The sequence below is a fragment of the Pelophylax lessonae genome, assembly GCF_965119305.1.
Source record: "Pelophylax lessonae genome assembly, chromosome: 2".
Taxonomy (NCBI): domain Eukaryota; kingdom Metazoa; phylum Chordata; class Amphibia; order Anura; family Ranidae; genus Pelophylax; species Pelophylax lessonae.
This window is the reverse complement of record NC_138769.1, coordinates 493,253,095-493,275,944: the sequence shown is the minus strand read 5'-3', so window position 1 is coordinate 493,275,944 and position 22,850 is coordinate 493,253,095. Positions and strand designations below refer to the sequence as shown.

The following is a 22,850-nucleotide window of genomic DNA, read 5'->3' as shown; positions in this document are numbered from 1 at the left end:
TGTGAATGAGCATGGAGCCTCAGAGCCCTTCCCATTTATTCAATGTTCAGTGCAGCTGAGGCTGCAGTGAAAGGGACTGGAAAATCACTGTCCTCAGTCCCTTTCTCTGTTTCAAATGTGAGACATCAGGGGCCTGATATTTCAACAAAGCCACCCCAACAAGACTGTTAAAAAAAAAAAGGTGGGGGCCCTGCCAGGTAGGCTGTACGGGGCCCTGTGATTTCTAACAGCAGCCCTGCACAGAGGCATGGACTCCACAGAGAGAGATCTAATTTTGCCCCTGTACAAATCATTAGTAAGACCTCATCTGGAATATGCAGTTCAGTTTTGGGCACCAGTTCTTAAAAAGGATATCGGGGAACTGGAGAAAGTCCAGAGAAGGGCAACCAAACTGATAAGAGGCATGGAGGAGCTCAGCTATGAGAAAAGATTAGAGGAACTTAATTTAAAGTCTCTTGAGAAGAGGAGATTAAGGGGGGGATATGATCAACATGTATAAATACATAAGGGGTCCATATAGTGAACTTGGTGTAGTTATTCACTTTAAGGTCAACACAGAGGACAAGGAGGCACTCTTTACGTCTAGAGGAAAACAGATTTCATCTCCAAATACGGAAAGGTTTCATCACAGTAAGAGCAGTGAAAATGTGGAATAGACTCCCTCCAGAAGTGGTTCTGGCCAGCTCACTAGGTTGCTTTAAAAAATGCCTGGATTCTTTCCTGGGTGTACTTAATATAAATGTTTGTAGGTAAAGTTGATCCAGGGAATATCCGATTGCCTCTCGGGGCATCAGGAAGGAATTTTTTTTTCCCCTGCTGTAGCAAATTGGATGATGCTTTGCTGGGGTTTTTTGGCCTTCCTCTGGATCAACTGCGGGTATAAGATTGTGTATATGGGATTGTATGGTTGGGTTTTCAATGCTGCTTTTTTTTTTTTTTTTTTTTTTTTATTGGTTGAGCCAGATGGACTTGTGTCTTTTTTCAACCGAACTATGTAAAGTGCAAAACAGTAATAAAATGCTACCAGTGCCTAATTCTTAATAAACCTAAATAACAGTCACATGAAGAAACACAATTAAATTTTACGTTCGGTAAGAAAGATTTGTACAGAAATCTTAAATGTGTGATGGTTCACATACAATTATACATATACATAAATATTGAATAAGACTCTATGTCGAAATATTTTAATTAGCTTTAGTGCTAATCACACTGCTTGGGCTCTGTGAATGTAGCTTCTCTTTTGCACAGTGAACATAGAGCCCCCCCCCCCCCAGAGGTCCCTCTCTTGGTGCTGCCACCATTCCAAGATACCTACACAGGAACTGCACCACATTCCTGTTCCATTCACATGCGATTCAGTGCGGTGCTAATGGAGCCCATTTTAAATGGGCTCAAATCGCACCACATCACACCAAATACATGCATGCAGAACTGCACTGCAACCGGATCGCATGGTTGTTTTGTACCAAGTGATTCAGTGCTGGCAAACACACTGCGTTTGTGACCTGCGTTTGCGGTGTCATTAACATTGCACTGACACCTGCAGCAGATAACAAGAGCAGTGTGATACGAGTGTGGGAAACACGGATGACAAAGTTTTACGCACCACAGTAAAATCTTGCTAGTGTGAATCTAGACTAAGCTTGTCATGTTATCTTCATATCTACTGTATATAAGATGTTTTCTTTAAGACCGTAGTTCCCAACCTCAGGCCTCAAATACCCCTAACAGGCCATGTTTTCAGGTTTTCCTTCACCTTGCACAGGCACTTTAAATCAGTGTCAATGCCTTGATATTTATGACAACCATTTTATCTAAGCAAAAATCCACAAACAAGGCCTGTTATTGGTACCTAACCATTTGCTGCCAGCAATGCATTGCGGACAAGCGGCAGCTGTAGACAAAGCAACGTACCCGTACATCGCTGCCTACTTCAGGGCTTAGGGTGCGTGCATGTCAGCAAGTCCCAGCCAGTGATTGACAGCCGGGACCTGCTGACCGACTGTGTAATTACAGCCCAGATCTCTATGTTGGTACACAGAGCTAGGGATCGATGTCAAGTTTCTGAGGGATCATTAGTGAAAAGCAGCACACTGTACACACACATTACACATAGTTAGGCACACTTTCAGCTCATTGATCACCCTAGATGTCAACCCCCTTCCCAACCAGTGTCATTAGTAGTGACAACGTATAGTTTTATCATTGATCACTGTATTAATGGCACTGGGGATGTCAGTGGCAGTTAGTGTCAGACTGACCGCCGCACTATCGCAGTACCGTTATAAGTCACTGATCGCTGCCAGCTGGTCTGGTGCTGGTCTAAAAAAAATATATATTTGAGAATATATACCATACTTTGTAGGCATTAACAATACACAATAAACACAATTAACAATAAACACTTATAAATTATTTTTTTTTTAGCAAAAATATTTAACAGAATAGATTCTGGCCAAAATTTACGAAGAATTTAGATTTTTTTTTTTTTTTTTGGATATGTAAAATGACAGAAAAAAAAAATCTAAGTTTTCTGGATTTTTTGTTTAAATCACACAAAAAAAAAAAAAAGACAATGGTGATCAAATGCTTGTTTGGGTACATCGTTGTATGACTGCGCAATTACCAGTTACAGTACCAAGTGCTGGATAGCAAAAAATGGCTTGGTTATGAAGGGGGTAAAATCTTCCGGTGCTCAAGTTGTGAAGGACTGAGGTTGGGAACTACTGCTTTAAACTGTCTAAATCAGGGATCCTCAAACTACGGCCCTCCAGCTGTTGTGGAACTACACATCCCATGAGGCACTGTAAAACTCTGACATTCACAGACATGACTATGCATGATGGGAATTGTAGTTCCTGAACAACTGGAGGGCCATAGTTTGAAGACCCCTGCTCTAAATACTCCTCCTCCAGCTTCCAGTCCCTGAAGACATATTCACTGTGCCCATTTCAATGTAATATATATAATGCAATTATAACCTGTGTATTTCAAAGTTTAGAACTTTCAACTCTCACAATAAACCTGCTTTGCAGAGGATTTTCTGAAGATAATACAAAGATAGATTGTAGGGAGTCATCCTAACAGAATTTTAAAATAAATTCAAAATGTATGTAAACTCTAACACTGAACTTCTCTTTTTTGCGTCCTTTGGTCTGTTAAATATGCCACTGAAAGTTTTTTGTTATATCTGCTCAATAGGTACAACAAATACCAATTAGTCCTGTCAGAAATTCAGAGCCATCGTGTTTCCTGTTCAGCCTGACTGTGTTGTCTTGAGAAGTCTAACCAGCCCCCCCCCCCCCCCCCCCAGTTCTTAACTAGGATTACAATACACCCTCTCGATATGTTGTACAGATGAGGAAAAAGCGAGAGATTATGTAATTTAGCAAAAAGACAACAGGCCAAGGCTGACAATTTCTTTTTATTTCAGCCCAGAAAACTGAGTTGTCAGCGCACAATAGTTATGCCCCTTTAGCACATAGGAGTCCGTTGGCAGACTCAGTTTTTCTCAGCGGGGAATCGATCTGCCGATCCCCGCTGAGCAGGCAGATGGCATCTGTGTCTCCGCGCTGTGTGCGGAGACAGAGCTGTCAGGTCCCCGCTGTTCTCTATGGGGGAATCGGATGAGAACGGACCGCCTGTCTGTTCTCATCCGATCCGCTGGACGGATGGAAAATATGGTTTCCATTCGTCCAGATTTGACGGACAGGATCGGATGTCAGCGGACATGTCTCCACTGACATCCAATGCCCCATAGAGATGCATAGGGCATCCGTTCAGATACGCCTGAAAAACTGACAGGCAGATATGAACGGTTCGTTAGTGTGAAAGGGGCCTAAATTATGAGTGAATTTCAGGCTGATCAATAGGTATAAATTTTGTACTTGCAGGGTCTCTAAAGAGATAAAATACAAGAAATGTGCACGTATTGCAGAAATGTACTGCATATTTTTTGTATTTTGCTCTGACAAACTTTAGCGATATTTTATTAATACGTAACTTGTTAAAGAGCATTTTAGCTATGTTCTTAGGGTGGACTTAGACATGCGTCTAAATCTCCATTTCCTCTGAAGCCAGATTTGTGTTCATATCACATCACAGAGACTACAGACAGGTGATAAGGAAGCAATGAGACGCCTCCTCACCGCCTGTTTTAAACCTATTCTTTCAGACAAGCGCACTGCAAATGCATGCACTTTATTTACTTGAATGTGTACCATTCAGCAAGCTTGCCGACCACTAATTGAACTCAGGCATGTTCGGGATCCTAGCAACTCCTAACCCACCTGCCCGATCCTGCCAGGCACCCGACACTGTCATTGACACTAATCATTGGCAGCGAGACATTTCTTGGTCCGCAGCTGCACAGATTGGTAAATGTCTCAATGCCTGTGATTGGAGGTGTGCAGTGTCGGCTTCCTTGCGGAATCAGGCAGGTGGGTTGGAACTATGATCCCGAAAATGCCTGAGCCCATCTTAATTGTTACATGTCGAGTAAACTTTGCAGAAGGCACTAAGTAAAGCGCCACACCCTTGGCATGTAAAAACTTGGGTCTGCTGCCTAGAGAGGTTTGGGGGGGGGGCAGTTGGTGGGTGGCCAAAACGTGGCTTAACCACCCATTGTTGCCCCCCCAACCACACCTCAAAATAAAGCCTTACGATGCACCTGCTGAAAAATGTGTCTGTGTGGGTTTCCTCGCAATTCTCCGGTTTCCTACCACGCTCCAATCCAAAGACATGCTGGTAAGTTAATTGGATCCTATCTAAGTTGACCCTAGTATGTGCATGTGAGTTACGTACCTTAGAGGGCAGGCACTAATGTGAATGTTTAATAAAGTATGTAAAGCGCTCTATAAAATTTATGGCGCTATACATGTACCTGTGATTAAAAAAAATAAACAAACATCTGTTCAAAATGCAGAAATTATGGATTTCATACACTAAGGGGTATATGTGTAAAAAAGAAAAAACTCACAGAGCTATTTGTCCTGCAAAGCTTTACATCTATTCCGTACAAATGGGGGAAAATTGATTGTTACTAAGCTATTTTCTCTACAGGTCAAATCTTATTCATTCATAAAAAAAATAAAAAAAAAATAAAAAACACAGTGGTTTTGGGAAAATACTGTATTATGGCTACTAGATATATCTTGAAAATCACAGGAAATCAGTATGATCTTCAGCGCCATCTAGTGACCATAATGCTTTATGTTCCCAAACCACTCTATTTTTTAAGAATAAAAAACATCCTACCTGTAGGAGAAAATAAAAGGAGAACCTTCAATTTTGCCTCATTTGCACAGTTAGGAAAAAATACACTACGAAATAAAACTTCCAATTTGCTCAAAGTTTAAAAGTTAGCTTTACTTAGATAACATTTACTTATAAAATGCATTTAATAAAAAATAAAAACCAGCACAAGGGATAATACTAATTCTGTGCTGCTGTTCCCTGGTTTACCAGAAATCCTCCTCTGGGACACATCACATTAAAGGTAAAACGTAAATATTATCTCTTGTGCTGGTTTTTTTATTTTATTTAAGTAAACGTAGGCTTACAATAATGCTATTATTCTTTTGATTCCAGGGAATCACACAAAAGAAAATAGGATTACGATTATTAAGCAGCAGCTGGTGTGTCGGTATAAACAATAACATTACTGACAGCACGTCTGCATGTGACAGCAAAAAAACGTCACAAAGGCAGCATGCTGAATGACTTCATATACATACCATCCTACCATGCTACACATGGACAGTTACTGTGTACAGACAGAGGAAAGATTGCTCCTTTTCAAATATTGCTGCAGTTCCTATCCTAAGCTTTTCAAATTAGGTTAGGACATTTATACACTTTTCTGTCTGCATGTTCATGCTTGGTCATTGTCATCAATAGGCCTTTTAATAGCGATTGGTGCATCAAAAATTGGACCATTTCACACAAAATGTAAATTAAATACCATTTAAAATAATGACTACTCTGTGCACATGTGTATTACAGAGATGTGAATAGACCTCAGAGGAAGACGCTGTAAAATATGTGGGCTAAACAAATGCACAGCACCTCTACATACAGTACACCATTACATACTTCTACCAACTTTTGGTAAAAACAGGAGTTGTTGGTTCACATACAATATATTGCAATAGGGCTGAACGATATTCGATATCGTGCTGCGAGCGTGGGGGATAGTCACATCGCCAGAACATGCGATATGGAAGGCAGAGAAGTCGAGACTCACAATGGTGGTAGAAGGTAGAAGATAAAAAGACAAGGCGCCGCTAAGTGCAGTAGGCTCTGAGTATTTATTAGGTTAAAAGCATAAAAGCACTCACATTTGGTAAGTATGACATGGGCATAGCAAAGATCTGTCTGGAGTCTTCCTATCCGCTGTGCTGAGTGGTTGCAATGGGGACATCCGGTGATCCGCTTCCTGTAGATGCGTCCTTTCGTCTGTGTCTCAGCCTGGTCGGCACGAGATTTCCTGAAGGCAGGGTGTGGACGCAGCGGCTGGTGTCCAATAGAGCAGGTGGTGGGCGGTTACATGTTTCGGAGCTCAGCTCGTTCGTCAGACCTGACGAAGGAGCTGAGCTCCGAAACATGTAACCGCCCACCACCTGCTCTATTGGACACCAGCCGCTGCGTTCACACCCTGCCTTCAGGAAATCTCATGCCGACCAGGCTGAGACACAGACGAAAGGACGCATCTACAGGAAGCGGATCACCGGATGTCCCCATTGCAACCACTCAGCACAGCGGATAGGAAGACTCCAGACAGATCTTTGCTATGCCCATGTCACACTTACCAAATGTGAGTGCTTTTAACCTAATAAATACTCCGAGCCTACTGCACTTAGAGGCGCCTTGTCTTTTTATCTTTATCACTTTCAGAGCAGCTTCTCCTCTCCAGTGCTGCCGAAGTGCAGTGTCTCACCTAAAGCCTGCTATATTCCACTGAAGCGCCCATACAACAAACCCTTTTCTCTGGTAGAAGGTAGAAGAATACAGCCCGACATCCGTCCCACATGTTCAGTCTGCTCTGCAGCTAGTTCTCCTGACTGAGCGGTGAGCAGCACGCCGTGAGTAGCGGCACAGGGAACCAATCACACGTGCCTGCACACCTGATTGGTTCGCTGTGCCGCTACTCACGACGTGATTGGTTCGCTGTTCAGCTGCTCACGGCGCTCACCTCTCAGTCAGGAGAACTAGCTGCAGGGCAGACTGAACATGTGGGATGGATGTCGGGCTGTATTCTTCTACCACCACTGTGAGTCCCGACTTCTCTGCCTTCCACCACCACACTCACACTGTCTTCTTAACCTCCAGTTCCCTACATAACATTAACCCTGGCCTGCCCTGTATGGTACAATGACAATCAGAAGAAGGCTGCTGCACTACTTCCCATCCCTAAATTAACATTAACCCTGGCTGGCCCTGTATAGTACAATCAGAAAAAGGCTGCTGCACTACTTCCCTACAGTAACAATAACCCTGTATGATACAATCAGAAGGCTGCACTGAATCCCTACAGCAACATTAGCCCTGTATGGTACAATCAGAAGGCTGCACTGAATCCCTACAGTAACATTAACCCTGTATGGTACAATCAGAAGGCTGCAGTACTGCCCTACATTACCATTAACCCTGTAACATTAACCCTGTATGGTACAATCAGAAGGCTGCAGTACTGCCCTACATTAACCCTGTATGGTCAGAAGGCTGCATGTTCAGCGTGCCTGCACAGTGCACAGTCACACGTCATTGGTTTGCTGTGCCGCTGCTCACGGCGCTCACCGTTCAGTCACAGCCAACATTAATCACTACTAAAAATGCGCAATGAAGAGGATCCGCTACAAAAAATAACGCAATATATATCGTTGGGAAAAAAAATATTGCAATGTGATTTTTTTGTCAATATCGTGCAGCCCTATATATTGCAATATACAGGGGGATAACAATGATTTTATCCCCTGCAGTTTGCCCACTATAATTTCATAGAGTCTATAATTTTTATCATAGGTGTAATTTAAAGTATAAAGACAGAAGATCAACCAAAAATCTTGAAAAAAAAAAAAACTGAATTTTTGTAAAATCTTACCGTAAAATTCCTTTCTCTGAGTCCTCTGACAGTCGCCACCCACTCATTCAGTCTTCACCAATGGGTATTGACCTCTTATCCATAGGAGCAAGCTAGGCATAAGACTTGTTAAAAACACAGTAATTTACATAGACACACCTATGGGGGCTGTCCCACTGATCCAATACCCCCCTGCTATCAGCCATCCCACCTCAGTTTGGTAGCAAGCAGTTAAAGTCCAAAAGAACCCCAATAGAGGGGCGGGGGCAGCGACTGTCAGAGGACTCAGAGAAAGAAATTTTACGGTAAGACTTTACAAAAATTCCGTTTTCTCTTACATCCTCTGACAGTCGCCGCCCACTCATTCAGTCTTCATCAATAGGATGTCCCAAAGCAGTGTAGACATGAGGGGTGGGAAACGTTACCGTCACAAAGGCAACGCAGCACCCAAATCAGAGAAAGGAAGCTTACTTGAACAGAAATCCTCTGGGCAATAAAAAAAGGCGCAACTGGAGCAACAACCCAGGAAAGCAAATAAACAAGGGGAAAACAACCCCAACAGCCAGGGACCCGCAAAACCAGGGTCCACTTAAGGCACTGCCGCACAGAGAACTTTGCCGCCAAAGGAGGCATCAGCCAATGCCAGAACATCAAGTTTGTAAAATTTGGAAAAGGTGTGCACTGATGACCAAGTCGCAGCCTTGCACACCTGGACCACCGAAGCCTGATGCCGGAAGGCCCAGGACACACTCACCGCTCTAGTCTAGTAGTGCAAAGAAAAAAACACTTTGCAGAAAATAAAAAGTAATAAAACAGAAGAAAGGCTGAGACATGTAGCCCCAGCACAGGGAAGCCTATCTTACTCCTAACTAGGCAGAAGACAAACTGAGTTGGGATGGCTGATAGCAGGGGGGTATTGGACCAGTGGGACAGCCCCCATAGGTGTGTCTATGTAAATTACTTTGTTTTTAACAAGTCTTATGCCTAGCTTGCTCCTATGGATAAGACGTCAATACCCATTGGTGAAGACTGAATGAGTGGGCGGCGACTGTCAGAGGACGTAAGAGAAAACACATTTTACAAATGTTATAAAACTGAGTTGCAGTTCAGTGAGTAAAATAAGTATTTGATCCCCAAGCAAAACATGACTTAGTACTTGGTAGAGAATCCCTTGTTGTCAAGCACTGAGGTAAGACGTTTCTAGTGACCAGGTTTGCACACATCAGGAGGGATTTTAGTCCACTCTTCTTTACAGATCTATGAAAAATGCTGACTATGACCCTAAGAACACTATCCCTACAGTCAAGAACACAGGTGGAAACATGGTGCTTTGAGGCTGTTTCTCTGCTAAAGGTACAGGCCAACTTTGCTGCATTGAGGGGCCAATAGACAGGGCCCATGTATTGTAAGATCTTGGATTAGAACCTTCTTCCCTCAGCTAGAACACTGAAGATGAGTCCTGGATGGGTCTTCCAGCAAGACAATGACCCAAAACATACCACCAAGGCAACAAAGGAGTGGCTCAAGAAGAAGCACATTAAGGTCTTGGAGTGGCCTAGCCAGTCTCCAGACCTTAATCTTATAGAAAATTTATGGAGGGAGCTGAAACGTCAAGTTGCCAAGAGACAGCAAAAAAACCTTAAAAGAGAAGTATAGACTTGCAGTATTTTTTAGATTAATACTTACCTAGGTGGATGCTGCATCTATCCCCCGGCGCCCTACGCTGAGAACCGAGCGATCAAACACAGCCAACTGCTCGGTTCTCAGAGCTCCCCGAGCAGAGAGCTGCTCTCTGCTCTGCTCCTTCCTTGCTCATTGGAGCGCTGAGCTGTGGAGGAGCGGGGAGTGGCCAGCTGAGAGGCTGAGTCGGTTGTCGGTCCAGGCACCTGGCAAATCCAGACTCCATTGTCGCAATGACGAAATGGCAAAATGAACTACACTCCTGTGATCCATAGCAGAAGTGCAGCTAAACGAGCTTTGTACACACGGGTCAAATGTTGGACGGTTTCTATTGAACCGGCCACTGCCACCCAATATTTGGCCCAAGTGTACGGCCCTTTAGGGAGATTCCCTCTCTCTGTCAGTCATGTTTGCTGTTATCACTCAGAGTGAAAAGTGAAACAAAATTCCAAACAATAGAGAGAAATTTTTTAAAGGGGACATTAGCTCTGGTGACTTTGGGGACAACAATGGACTCCCACACTTTGGAGGGATTTCTTCTGACTTCCTGTTTGGGTATGGGACAGGATGTGAAGGAAAATCTCCCCAGCGACAAAAAAAAAAAAAATTGATGGGAGTTATAAGCCTCCATAACTCTATCCAAAATGGATAACAAAGTTTGCCTTTAGTTCTACTTTAAAGGAAAAATAGGGCCAAAGGTCTTTTGGTCCTACTTCCCCTGGTGATCACAGGAGTGCACTTAGTTCTGCACTCCTGTGACCAGTATTCCTGTGACAGCAGGCTAAAGCAAAATGTTGGCTGATGCCAGTCCAGGCTCTGGAGAGATCACAACTTTAATGCCAGGATCTACCCAGACGCCTGGACCGGCAGCTGGCTCAGCCTCTCAGCCAGCAGCTCCTGCACTGTTCCTCCACAGCTTGGCGCTTCAGTAAGCACTGTAGGGGCAGAGCACAGAGTGATGACTGAAACTAGAGTCACGGACTCTCTGCTCACTGAAGACAGAGAACTGAATAATCAGCGGCCTTTGATTGCCCAGTTCTCTGTGTAGAGGTGGTGGGGAACAGATGCAGCATCGGATCAATGCTGCATCCACCTAGGTGAGTATGCGTGTTTGTTGATTTCTAATTCCGCACTTCTCTTTGAAGCAGGCCTGGTAAAATGAATAGTGAATGCACAAAGTATAATTCAGCTACCTGCATATTAAATAAATATGCCAAGTAAGATATCTTTCCTAGTACAAAATACATGAAGAAAAAAAAAAAACACATATAAAACTCATAAAATGCACATAAATGTACACAAAAGAAAGATTTTACTACATATGAGTGCGTGTGGGAGGTGACTTTTCAGTTTACTTACAATGCCACTTATTCCATGTTAGATAAATTCTATCTTCCGTTACATTAACAAGGCATGGCCCACAAGGGCCTTTTCTTCAGTTGTGGACTGTATGGGAAAGTGCTAAAAATACTTCTAGGTCAGGGGTCTCCAAACTTTCGAAACAAAGAGAAAGTTTACTGCGCTTCAAGCTTTAGGGGGGCCAGGCTGTAGCCAGTGGGAGTAGAAAATGCCCTGGCATCAGTGGGAGTAAACAATGCCAAAGGCTTGGTGGTCAATTAGGAGTAGAAAACATTACATTGTTGGTGTCAGTGGGAGGACTAGTGCCCCATCCTTGGTGTCAGTAGGAGGAATAGTACCCCACTGTTCGTGTCAGTGTAAGAATAGTGCCCCAAGGGCCAGATAAAGACAAGCAAAGGGCCACATCCAGGCCACAGTTTGGAGACCTTGGTTCTAGGTTATTATTCTTTTTCAAGAAATAGGAGGGAGTAGTTGTCATCACGATGTGAAGGAATCAACAACAAAAAAAATTGTTAGACGTTCTAACACTTTTACATTCTAAGAATATACTCTATGTTTTGTCTTTGTCTTCATTGGAGAATGAGGAAGAATCAAATTTACATGGAGCTGAATGCACAGGCGCTGAGCGCCAGGGGCTGTGTGCCTGTCCCTGCATACCTGTCACCTTCAACTGAGCAGGTGAGTCCATACAGCCGATACACTTCCAGCACTTCACTCTGGCCACATTAAATGGAAACTAAATAGCTCCCTCCACAATAGTGGAGAATCTATTCTTGTTTGTAGCCACTTGAGCTCTAAGAGCCGGTTCACACTGGGGCGACTTGACAAGTCACGCTCCATTCAGTGCAATGGAACCGTTCTAATCAGAGCGACTCAAGTGTGCGCACCCTAAACCCGGAAGCAGGCAGCGGCGTATGGGTACATTGTCTTTCCTCCTGCTAACATCTTCATGCCTGCACAGGTGCAAGACTAGCAGACCTTTTCAGGATGGGTAGATACATATTCGCCAGCACACCAAGGATCTTGCAAAAGCAGTCCAAAAACTTTATTCCAGATAAGATCACATCAGAAAAATATATAGTGTAACGTTTCGGAGCCGCACAGGACCCCTTCGTCAGGCATGTGATGATAGCACCCAGTACACACGAGCCTACAAACCAGGAAGGTGTGCGATAGGAATATGGACTATACTTTTATCAGGATGGGACATAGTTGCTGGTAGCTGTCAGAGGACTGTGGAATGTGCAATCGTTTTCTGTGTCCCATTCACACTGCAACGCAGCCTGGAGCAGCGCTGCAGCGGGGTGAGATAAAATGCAGGTATGCAGCATTTTATCGCAGTGCACTGTACAGGATCACATGTCCCTCCCTGCACAGCAGTGCAGCATATAATGCTGCTGTACAGTGACAAAGTGCACTTTTATACACTTTAAATGAAGTTCAGTGGGAAAAAAAAAAAAAAACTGAGTGATGCGCTACATCGAACACCAACCTGCCCCTTACTGCAGCCAATTTGTCTGCTTTCCTCCATCTCCTCTACCCTGCAGTGCTCGCAGTTTGGCAAGCGTAGCCCAGGATGCATAGCAGTGGGCGCACTTTAACCGTGTATCTGGAAGCAATCGGACGGCAGCCTGAATGATTACATGCTTACAAAGTGAGCCCTGCTTCTTGCCTGCATCAGGGCTGCATGTCCCGGGGGTTGGGTAATACAAATTGTGCATCCCTGCAACAGTGAATGGGCTGACAAAAGCCCAGGTGCCAGGACACCAGCACAACCAGATAAGTTATGACAAAGTGGGAAATGTCAAACCTACCGAATGGTGCACAGCCCCCCCTCCCCCGGTGATGTAAAACATGGTCACATTCCCTAATCCCCCACCCCCCGAATCACCGGGTGTTTCTCCCTGCAGTTTTCTGTCAGCATTTGAATTTGATGCTGCTGTGCGTGGCTCTACCTGCATAGCTGAGTCATATATTAACAGATTCATTCAGATCTTTGACATTTGAGTGGAAAGACTACAAGTCCAGCACAAGGGCTCGTAGATCTTACTGGAGAAAACATTCAATAATATAACTGCACTTGTAGTTGAATACTATCTTCAACCATTTTTTTGGACCTGAGGCTGAGATGTAAACAATGAAGGAGCCTACGCATTTCACCTGTGATACACTGATTGCAGGTTTGAATAGGCTGATATTCGAGCTGTGGAGGGTCTTGTGTGAACCACCTGGCTCAACAGGCTTCAAATGAAAAACTGATAAATAATTGTCGGCTGAACCCATGAGCCATGCCTGGGGTGGACCATTCAATTGCTGGCTTTTTCACATTGCACACATTTATTGCGTCTCACATTTTTGCTATCGCATGCCATACCTAAACCATATTTTTAATGTCTATCCCCTGCAAGGAATTTGCATTTAGATCCGCATAGCTAACAGTGCACTCTTCTACTACTCTCCTTGCATTGACACTTTTCTGTTATGTCATATTGTAAATTATGGCATGTAAATTATTTAATAAGATGTTTGAATAAGAAAAATTGTCAGTGACTGCATCCAATCAGTTATAGTATCTGGTTGGATATTCAGAGAGTTGCAGATGCAGCAGCTGTCTATCTACATACAACAGCCAACAAAGTAGATGCATCCATCTTTGCTGTTTAGCATGGAAGGGAAATCTATTTCCTGCAGGGCTGAACAAGAAAAATCTGATTTTATAGAGCTAGCCTTAAAGCGGAGTTCCGGCCACAGAATCGTTTTTTTTTTTTTATCAATACTACCCAAACTGTCACAAACCCCCCCATACATCAACTAATCCGGTTTTTTACAGTATAGTAATCGATTGGCAATTATAAAATCTTACTTTATAAAATGTGTCCTGAGCGCCGCCATCTTTGTCCGGGTTCCCCTGAAGCCGCTGTGTGTAAATGGATGCCCTTCTTCCTGGTTCGAGATGGAGGGGGGCCGGTGAATGCTGAGCAAAATCTCGCGCATGCCCAGTACTATGCAATCGGCATAGTATAGGGATGCCTATCATCGCATTATTTCCTGTTTGCAAATAACGCGATGAGCGGAGCGGCCGGCCACCTACGTCACTGCCCATTGCATCCTGGGAGTGATGAGTAAGAGCTCCCAGGACGCATTGCGGGACAGGAAGTGACGGCGTGGGTCGCGGCCGCAGAGGGAGGAAGTGGAAGGAAAGGTGAGTATATTTTCTTCAATAATAAGGTAAGTAAAAAAAATAAATCATAACTACCCATTTGTTTTTCAGGTAACAAATTTGGATGGCCCCAAAATCGATTAGGTCGATTTTGTGGCTGGAACTCCGCTTAAAAGTCCTCCCTGGCTCCCAATTTTAACAATTCCTGCAGGGGGGGGGATGTCAATCTGCAGATATTCATGGATACTTGGAAATAAGATGTTTACAATACTTCTTAATTGCTGATCTTCAGCAGTGCAGAGGCTCCTACAATGTTCTTTCAACTGAGTTAGGAGAGAAAAGGTTATCCTAGTAGTCTCTTCTTAGATAATCTTTGAACTCATCAAGGAAGGTAATCTATATAATTAACCATTAACCAATACAATGATAGATAAAACATAATATGCATTGTGTCAAGTTCGAAAAAGTTAGTGTACTTATCCACCAAGGCAGAATGCAAGTTCTACTTTGATACAATTGTATAGAATGTAAGTTCTAGTTTGCTACACTTGTATGTACCAAACTGAAAAAATTAGGCTTGTCACAATACAAATGTATAGTAACCATAATTTAATACATGCCAAATAATCTAGATTGTCAAAAGTATTGGGACGCCTGCCTTTACATGAACTTTAATGGCATCCCAGTCTTAGTCCATAGGGTTCAATATTGAGTTGGCCCACCCTTTGCAGCTATAACAGCTTCAACTCTACTGGGAAGGCTGTCCACAAGGTTTAGGAGTGTGTCTATGGGAATGTTTGACCATTCTTCCAGAAGTAATTTTCTGAGGTCAGGCTCCAAGTTTCCGCTCTTATTCATCCCAAAGGTGTTCTATTAGGTTTGAGGTCCGTGCAGGCCAGTCAAGTTCCTCCACTCCAAACTTGCTCATCTATGTCTTTATAAACCTTGCTTAGTGCACTGGTCCAAATCATTTGGCGGAGGGGGGGATTATGGCGTGGGTTTTTTTTTTTTTCCAAGGGTTGGGCTTTGCCCCTTAGTTCCAGTGAAGGGAACACCAAATAGTAATAAAACAGTAAATTGAGAAGCACTCCTTTAACATACATACATACATATATATACATATACATATACATATATATATATATATATATATATATATATATATATATATATATATATATATATATATATATATATATATATATATTAGAGCTGCACGATTCTGGCCAAAATGAGAACCACGATTTTTTTTGCTTGGAATAAAGATCACGATTCTCTGTGTAACATCTTTTACATTATAAAAAAAATTGGGATAACTTTACGGTTTTGTTTTATTTTTTTTATTCATTAAAGTGTATTAATTGCGTTTGAAAGACTGCTGCGCAAATACAGTGTGACATAAAAATTTACAACAATCACCATTTTATTCTGCAGGGTCTCTGCTTCTGCTTAAAAAAAATATATATAAATGTTTGGGGGTTCTAACTACTTTTCTAGGAAAAATAAACTGATTTAACTTGCAAGCAACAAGTGTAGGAAAATGGTTTAGTCTTTAAGAGGTTAAACTTCCTTCCTCCGGCAGAGGGAGTCTTTAAGAGGTTAAACTTCCTTGGCAGAGGGAAAGAAAAGATACAATGTAATCATTTGTGTTTACAGTTCAGTGGGAGACATCGGAGCGGCCGCCACGGACTTCATAACATTGAAGTCTATGGCGGTCGCCTCCGGGTCACCCGAAAGAAGCTCCGGACCCTTTTTCTAAGTCGGAGCGACTTGTGTCGCTCCTATTAGAACGGGTCCGCAGCTTCCCTATGGAAGGCGACCTACGGCGACCTGTGAGGCGACCGGGTCGCCTCACAGGTCGCCCCAGTGTGAACGGGGACTCAGATCCACCAAAAAAACGGACAGGCGGATCTGAACGGTCCCCCAATGCATCCCTATGGGGCATCAGATGTCAGCGGAGACATGTCCGCTGACACCCGATCCGTCAAATCTGGACGGATGGAAACCCTATTTTCCATCCGTCCAGTGGATCGGATGAGAACAGACCGACGGTCCGTTCCAATCCGATTCCCCCATAGAGATGTATGGGGCTGTGACAGCTGTGTCTCCGCGGAGTGCGGAGAACAGCTGTCATTCTCCTGCTCAGCGGGGGATCGGCAGATCGATCCCCCGCTGAGAAAAGCAGAGTCCATTTGACAGACTATATGTGTGAAAGAGCCCTAAAGGCTTTCCCTGAAGCAAGGGGGGAGTTTTATACACTGATATTAGTTTATGTATAGGGTATTGGAGAGTTGCAATATTTACTTTTTTAAGTACAGGGAATGAGCCATCAAACGTCACCCAGTACAAAGAAAGAGCCATCAACCAGCACAAGGAACAAGCCATCAAGCATCACCAAGTACAGGGAACAAGCCACCAAACATCATCCAGCACAGAAATAAAGGCAAATACTTATCTAAATGTGGTTGTAAAGGGTCATTTTTTACCTTCACACATTCTATGCATGAAGGTGAAAAACGCCATCTCGATCCAATGATGTGCACAAGAGCAGCGGGTAGCTATGGTCTCTTCCTCCTCATTGGCTGAGACAGCAGTGGGAGCCAATCACAGGCAGTAAGCCAATGGGGAGTGGGTGTGAGGCTTAGCAACGCTCCCTGCGTGCATGGACACACAGAGAAGTGGCTCAGGAGTGAGGGCCAGATGGGGACTCGAGAAGAGAAGGATTTGGGCTGCTGTGTAAAATCACTGCACAGAGCAGGTAAGTATTACATCTTTGCTATGAAAAAAAAAAAAAGTCTGCCCTTAAAGTGGAAGTAAACCCTCCTATCATTTTCAGCCAAGGAAGCTGTCATCTTGGCCTCTGTTCAATCCCCAATTGCCATGATGCTGCACGTGATCAGTTATGACACCAGCAATTGAATGGTTTGACACTTTGGTGGAGAGCACAACCAATGGGAGTGTTACAATTCCGGCATGTGCCAAGAATGTAACGGTTTGACACTGTTAAAGCAGTGGGTTTACTTCCACTTTATTTTCACTTTTCTATTATTATTATTATTATTCAGGATTTATATAGTGCCAACAGTTTGTGCAGTGCTTTACAAAACTTTAAGAACTATCTTCAGCACAAAGAATAAGGAGTCCTGGAAGTAATAGCTTGGCCCCATAGAGCCCTGATTGAATTAAACAAGCTGGTTTAAAAAAGAAAAAAAAAGGGTGGTCACACCAAATATTGATTTGATTTAGATCTTTCTTCTGTCCGCTCACTTTCCATTTTGTAAATTGATAAAAATAAACAAATATATATTTTTGAGAACATTCTTGCTTTACAGCATTTCTTCCCATCTGCTTAAACCTATTGTACAGTACTGCACATCACCAAGAACAGGGAACCTGAAATCAAGCATTACTGAGTGCAGGTATGGATTGATCAACATCAAGTACAGGCATCGAGTGATCCAACATCATCATGTACAGAGAACCTGAAATCATACATCAAGTACAGGTAATGAGCCATCAAACATCACCAAGTGCAGGGAACCTGAAATCATACATCACCAGGTACAGGGAACAAGCCAAACATCATCATGTACAGAGAACCTGAAATCATACATCAAGTACAGGTAATGAGCCATCAAACATCACCAAGTGCAGGGAACCTGAAATCATACATCACCAGGTACAGGGAACAAGCCAAACATCATCCAGTACTGTGAGTTAGCCATCAAACATTACCTAGTACATAGAATAAGCCATCAAACATCACCCTGTAGAAGTAACACAGAATCGTCCTCTACAGAGAAGGAGCCATCAAACCCCATCCAGCGCTGGGAAGGAGCCATCAAACCCCATCCAGCGCTGGGAAGGAGCCATCAAACCATCCAGCGCTGGGAAGGAGCCATCAAACCCCATCCAGCGCTGGGAAGGAGCCATCAAACCCCATCCAGCGCTGGGAAGGAGCCATCAAACCCCATCCAGCGCTGGGAAGGAGCCATCAAACCTCAGCCAGCACTGGGAAGGAGCCATCAAACCCCATCCAGCGCTGAGAAGGAGCCATCAAACCCCATCCAGCGCTGGGAAGGAGCCATCAAACCCCATCCAGCGCTGGGAAGGAGCCATCAAACCATCCAGCGCTGGGAAGGAGCCATCAAACCCCATCCAGCGCTGGGAAGGAGCCATCAAACCTCAGCCAGCACTGGGAAGGAGCCATCAAACCTCAGCCAGTACTGTGAAGAAGTCATCAAACCTCAGCCAGTACTGTGAAGAAGTCATCAAACCTCAGCCAGTACTGGGAAGAACCAATCAAACCTCAGCCAGCACTAGGAAGGCACCATGAAACCTCATCCACTACAGAGAAGGCGCCATCAAACCTCATCCACTACAGAGAAGGCTCCATCAAACCTCATCCACTACAGAGAAGGCTCCATCAAACCTCATCCACTACAGAGAAGGCTCCATCAAACCTCATCCACTACAGAGAAGGCTCCATCAAACCTCATCCACTACAGAGAAGGCTCCATCAAACCTCATCCACTACAGAGAAGGCGCCATAAAAACCTCATCCACTACAGAGAAGGCGCCATAAAAACCTCATCCACTACAGAGAAGGCGCCATCAAACCTCATCCACTACAGGGAAGGCGCCATCAAACCTCATCCACTAAAGGGAAGGCGCCATCAAACCTCATCCACTACAGGGAAGGAGCCATCAAAGCCCATCCAGCACTGGGAAGGAGCCATCAAACATCATCCACTACAGGGAAGGCGGGCGCCATCAAACCTCATCCACTACAGGGAAGGAGCCATCAAACCCCATCCAGCGCTGGGAAGGAGCCATCAAACCCCATCCAGCGCTGGGAAGGAGCCATCAAACCCCATCCAGCGCTGGGAAGGAGCCATCAAACCCCATCCAGCGCTGGGAAGGAGCCATCAAACCCCATCCAGCGCTGGGAAGGAGCCATCAAACCTCATCCAGCGCTGGGAAGGAGCCATCAAACCTCATCCAGCACTGGGAAGGAGCCATCAAACCTCATCCAGCACTGGGAAGGAGCCATCAAACCTCATCCAGCACTGGGAAGGAGCCATCAAACCTCATCCACTACAGGGAAGGAGCCATCAAACCCCATCCAGCACTGGGAAGGAGCCATCAAACCCCATCCACTACAGGGAAGGAGCCATCAAACCTCATCCACTACAGGGAAGGAGCCATCAAACCTCATCCAGCACTGGGAAGGAGCCATCAAACCCCATCCAGCACTGGGAAGGAGCCATCAAACCCCATCCAGCACTGGGAAGGAGCCATCAAACCTCATCCAGCACTGGGAAGGAGCCATCAAACCCCATCCAGCACTGGGAAGGAGCCATCAAACCCCATCCAGCACTGGGAAGGAGCCATCAAACCCCATCCAGCACTGGGAAGGAGCCATCAAACCCCATCCAGCACTGGGAAGGAGCCATCAAACCTCATCCAGCACTGGGAAGGAGCCATCAAACCTCATCCAGCACTGGGAAGGAGCCATCAAACCTCATCCACTACAGGGAAGGAGCCATCAAACCCCATCCACTACAGGGAAGGAGCCATCAAACCTCATCCACTACAGGGAAGGAGCCATCAAACCTCATCCACTACAGGGAAGGAGCCATCAAACCCCATCCAGCACTGGGAAGGAGCCATCAAACCCCATCCAGCACTGGGAAGGAGCCATCAAACATCATCCACTACAGGGAAGGCGGGCGTCATCAAACCTCATCCACTACAGGGAAGGAGCCATCAAACCTCATCCAGCACTGGGAAGGAGCCATCAAACCTCGTCCACTACAGGGAATGAGCCATCAAACCTCATCCACTACAGGGAAGGAGCCATCAAACCTCATCCACTACAGGGAAGGAGCCATCAAACCTCATCCAGCACTGGGAAGAAGCCATCAAACCTCATCCAGCACTGGGAAGGAGCCATCAAACCCCATCCAGCACTGGGAAGGAGCCATCAAACCCCATCCAGCACTGGGAAGGAGCCATCAAACCCCATCCAGCACTGGGAAGGAGCCATCAAACCTCATCCAGCACTGGGAAGGAGCCATCAAACCCCATCCAGCACTGGGAAGGAGCCATCAAACCCCATCCAGCACTGGGAAGGAGCCATCAAACCCCATCCAGCACTGGGAAGGAGCCATCAAACCCCATCCAGCACTGGGAAGAAGCTATCAAACCTCATCCACTACAGGGAAGGAGCCATCAAACCCCATCCAGCACTGGGAAGAAGCTATCAAACCTCATCCACTACAGGGAAGGAGCCATCAAACCCCATCCAGCACTGGGAAGAAGCTATCAAACCTCATCCACTACAGAGAAGGCGGGCGCCATCAAACCTCATCTACTACAGGGAAGGAGCCATCAAACCTCATCCACTACAGGGAAGGAGCCATCAAACCTCATCCACTACAGGGAAGGAGCCATCAAACCTCATCCACTACAGGGAAGGAGCCATCAAACCTCATCCACTACAGGGAAGGAGCCATCAAACCTCCTCCACTACAGGAAAGGAGCCATCAAACCTCATCCACTACAGGGAAGGAGCCCATAACACCTTTATCAGTCAGAACATGCAGGTGACAAGGAGAACGGTTATAGAAAGGGGCAGCAGCCCTGGGGGAACCCTTTACAGATGAGTACATGAGGTAACAGAATGTACAGTGACCTCACAACTACAAGTAGTACATCATTAAGGCCACGTGCTAGACTGACTTGTGTAAGCGCTCTTTAGAAAGGTCCATACATTGGAGAAGTACCCAGACTGTCCCGTCATCTGGAACAGAACTCCCCTGACACAGCGCCACTCACTCACTCACTTACCAGAAGAAGAGTTTGGAGCAGAAGTTAGCGGTCCCCAGGGGGTTCGGCTTCCCTTCCTTGTTCTCCATGTCATCACAGCGTCCCTATGGTCACCAGGAGAGCCCCGGACCGGAGAACTGAGCAAAGTGCAGCACTATGCTAAACCTGCCGCTTCTACTACCCAGCCTGGCTCCAAGCAGCAGCACAGCACACTGCCACACAACGTCACGCCCATCTCTGGAATAACAGCCTACTATTGGACGGATGCTGAAAGCGACTGAGCGGGAGGGGGGAGGCGTCACATAAGAGGGATAAGGGGGAATCGTTCGCTCAGAGGTTGTTGTTTCTCCTGAGGTGAGGTGGTAAGGAAGTGTTGAGGCCTTGAGAGGCCGCTCGCTCTGGTTACCTCAGCGCAGTGTGACTAGGCTAGGATTACTTGTAAAAGGCTGTACCTGCAATGTCGGCTTCTACGCAGCCAGCAGGCGGTGTGCTGCTGGGAAAATGAATGGCTTTGAGACTTCCCTAGAACAAAACTTGAGTCCGCAGTTGTTAACCTACTTCCTTGGCTGTTATGCGTTATACAGGAAGTGTACGAATAGGACGTCTGACTTTCCTCATAGATATACTTGTTTCAGGCCGGTGCACTGACCTAGAAAGTATAGGAGCCACAGAGCAGCACAGCCAGGCAATGAGCAGGCATGAAATGTGGCTATCTGTGGCACCCTACTGTTAGGTTTAGGCCCCTTTCACACTTGTGTGACTTGTCCTCAGGGCTGGAGTGGGACTCAATTTCAGCCCTGGAGACCGGCCCACTTTAGTTCACGAATGACTATATTAAAATAATGTAATTAAAACCTCAGAATATAAGTTTGCAATGGCTGCGGGCATGGTACAGGAGAATGCGTCGCTGCGGGCATGGTACAGGAGAATGCGTCGCTGCGGGCATGGTACAGGAGAATGCGGGGCTGCGGACATGGTACAGGAGAATGCGGGGCTGTGGTCATGGTACAGGAGAATGCGGGGCTGCGGGCATGGTACAGGAGAATGCGGGGCTGCGGGCATGGTACAGGAGAATGCGGGGCTGCGGACATGGTACAGGAGAATGCGGGGCTGCGGGCATGGTACAGGAGAATGCGGGGCTGCGGACATGGTACAGGAGAATGCAGGGCTGCGGGCATGGTACAGGAGAATGCGGGGCTGCGGGCATGGTACAGGAGAATGCGGGGCTGCGGGCATGGTACAGGAGAATGCGGGGCTGCGGACATGGTACAGGAGAATGCGGGGCTGCGGACATGGTACAGGAGAATGCGGGGCTGCGGACATGGTACAGGAGATGCAGTGCTGCAGGCATAGTACAGGTGTACCATGCCCGCAGCAATGCATCTCTTGTAGTATGCCTGCAGCCCCGCATAATGGCAGGCAGTGGAGCAGTCTCACCTGTTCCTGAGGCCACATTAATTTAAAATTGGCGCCGCCCGGCGCCAACACGTCATTGCGCATGCGCCGCCGCTGCCACTCGGGAATGCTCGTATATGTTCGGCTATTCTCGGGAAGAGCCGACCGTGTACGGCCTTTTCCGAGTGGCGGCGCATGCGCCGTGACATGTTGGCGCCGTGCGGCGTTATTTTTAAATCAGGCAACCCAGTGGAACGGCCCCGTGTTCCCGATTGGCCAATCCGGTCCTGCTTGTCCTGCGAATTGGGACTGCAAAGTCACCTGACAAGTCGTACCCCATGA

The 22,850-nt window shown here is 45.7% G+C and overlaps 1 protein-coding gene across 1 annotated transcript in view; it reads right to left on the bottom strand.

Annotated features, from left to right (window-relative positions):
* ABCC4 (ATP binding cassette subfamily C member 4 (PEL blood group)) overlaps positions 1-21,202 on the bottom strand; it is a gene marked incomplete at its 5' end in the record, with an annotated part of 504,496 nt that extends 483,294 nt beyond the window's left edge. Inside the window, one exon of the mRNA XM_082245314.1 lies at positions 21,135-21,202. Coding sequence (XP_082101440.1) covers positions 21,135-21,202 — 68 coding nt within the window. The remainder of the gene's footprint in view (positions 1-21,134) is intronic.
* Between the last annotated feature and the right edge of the window lie 1,648 nt (positions 21,203-22,850).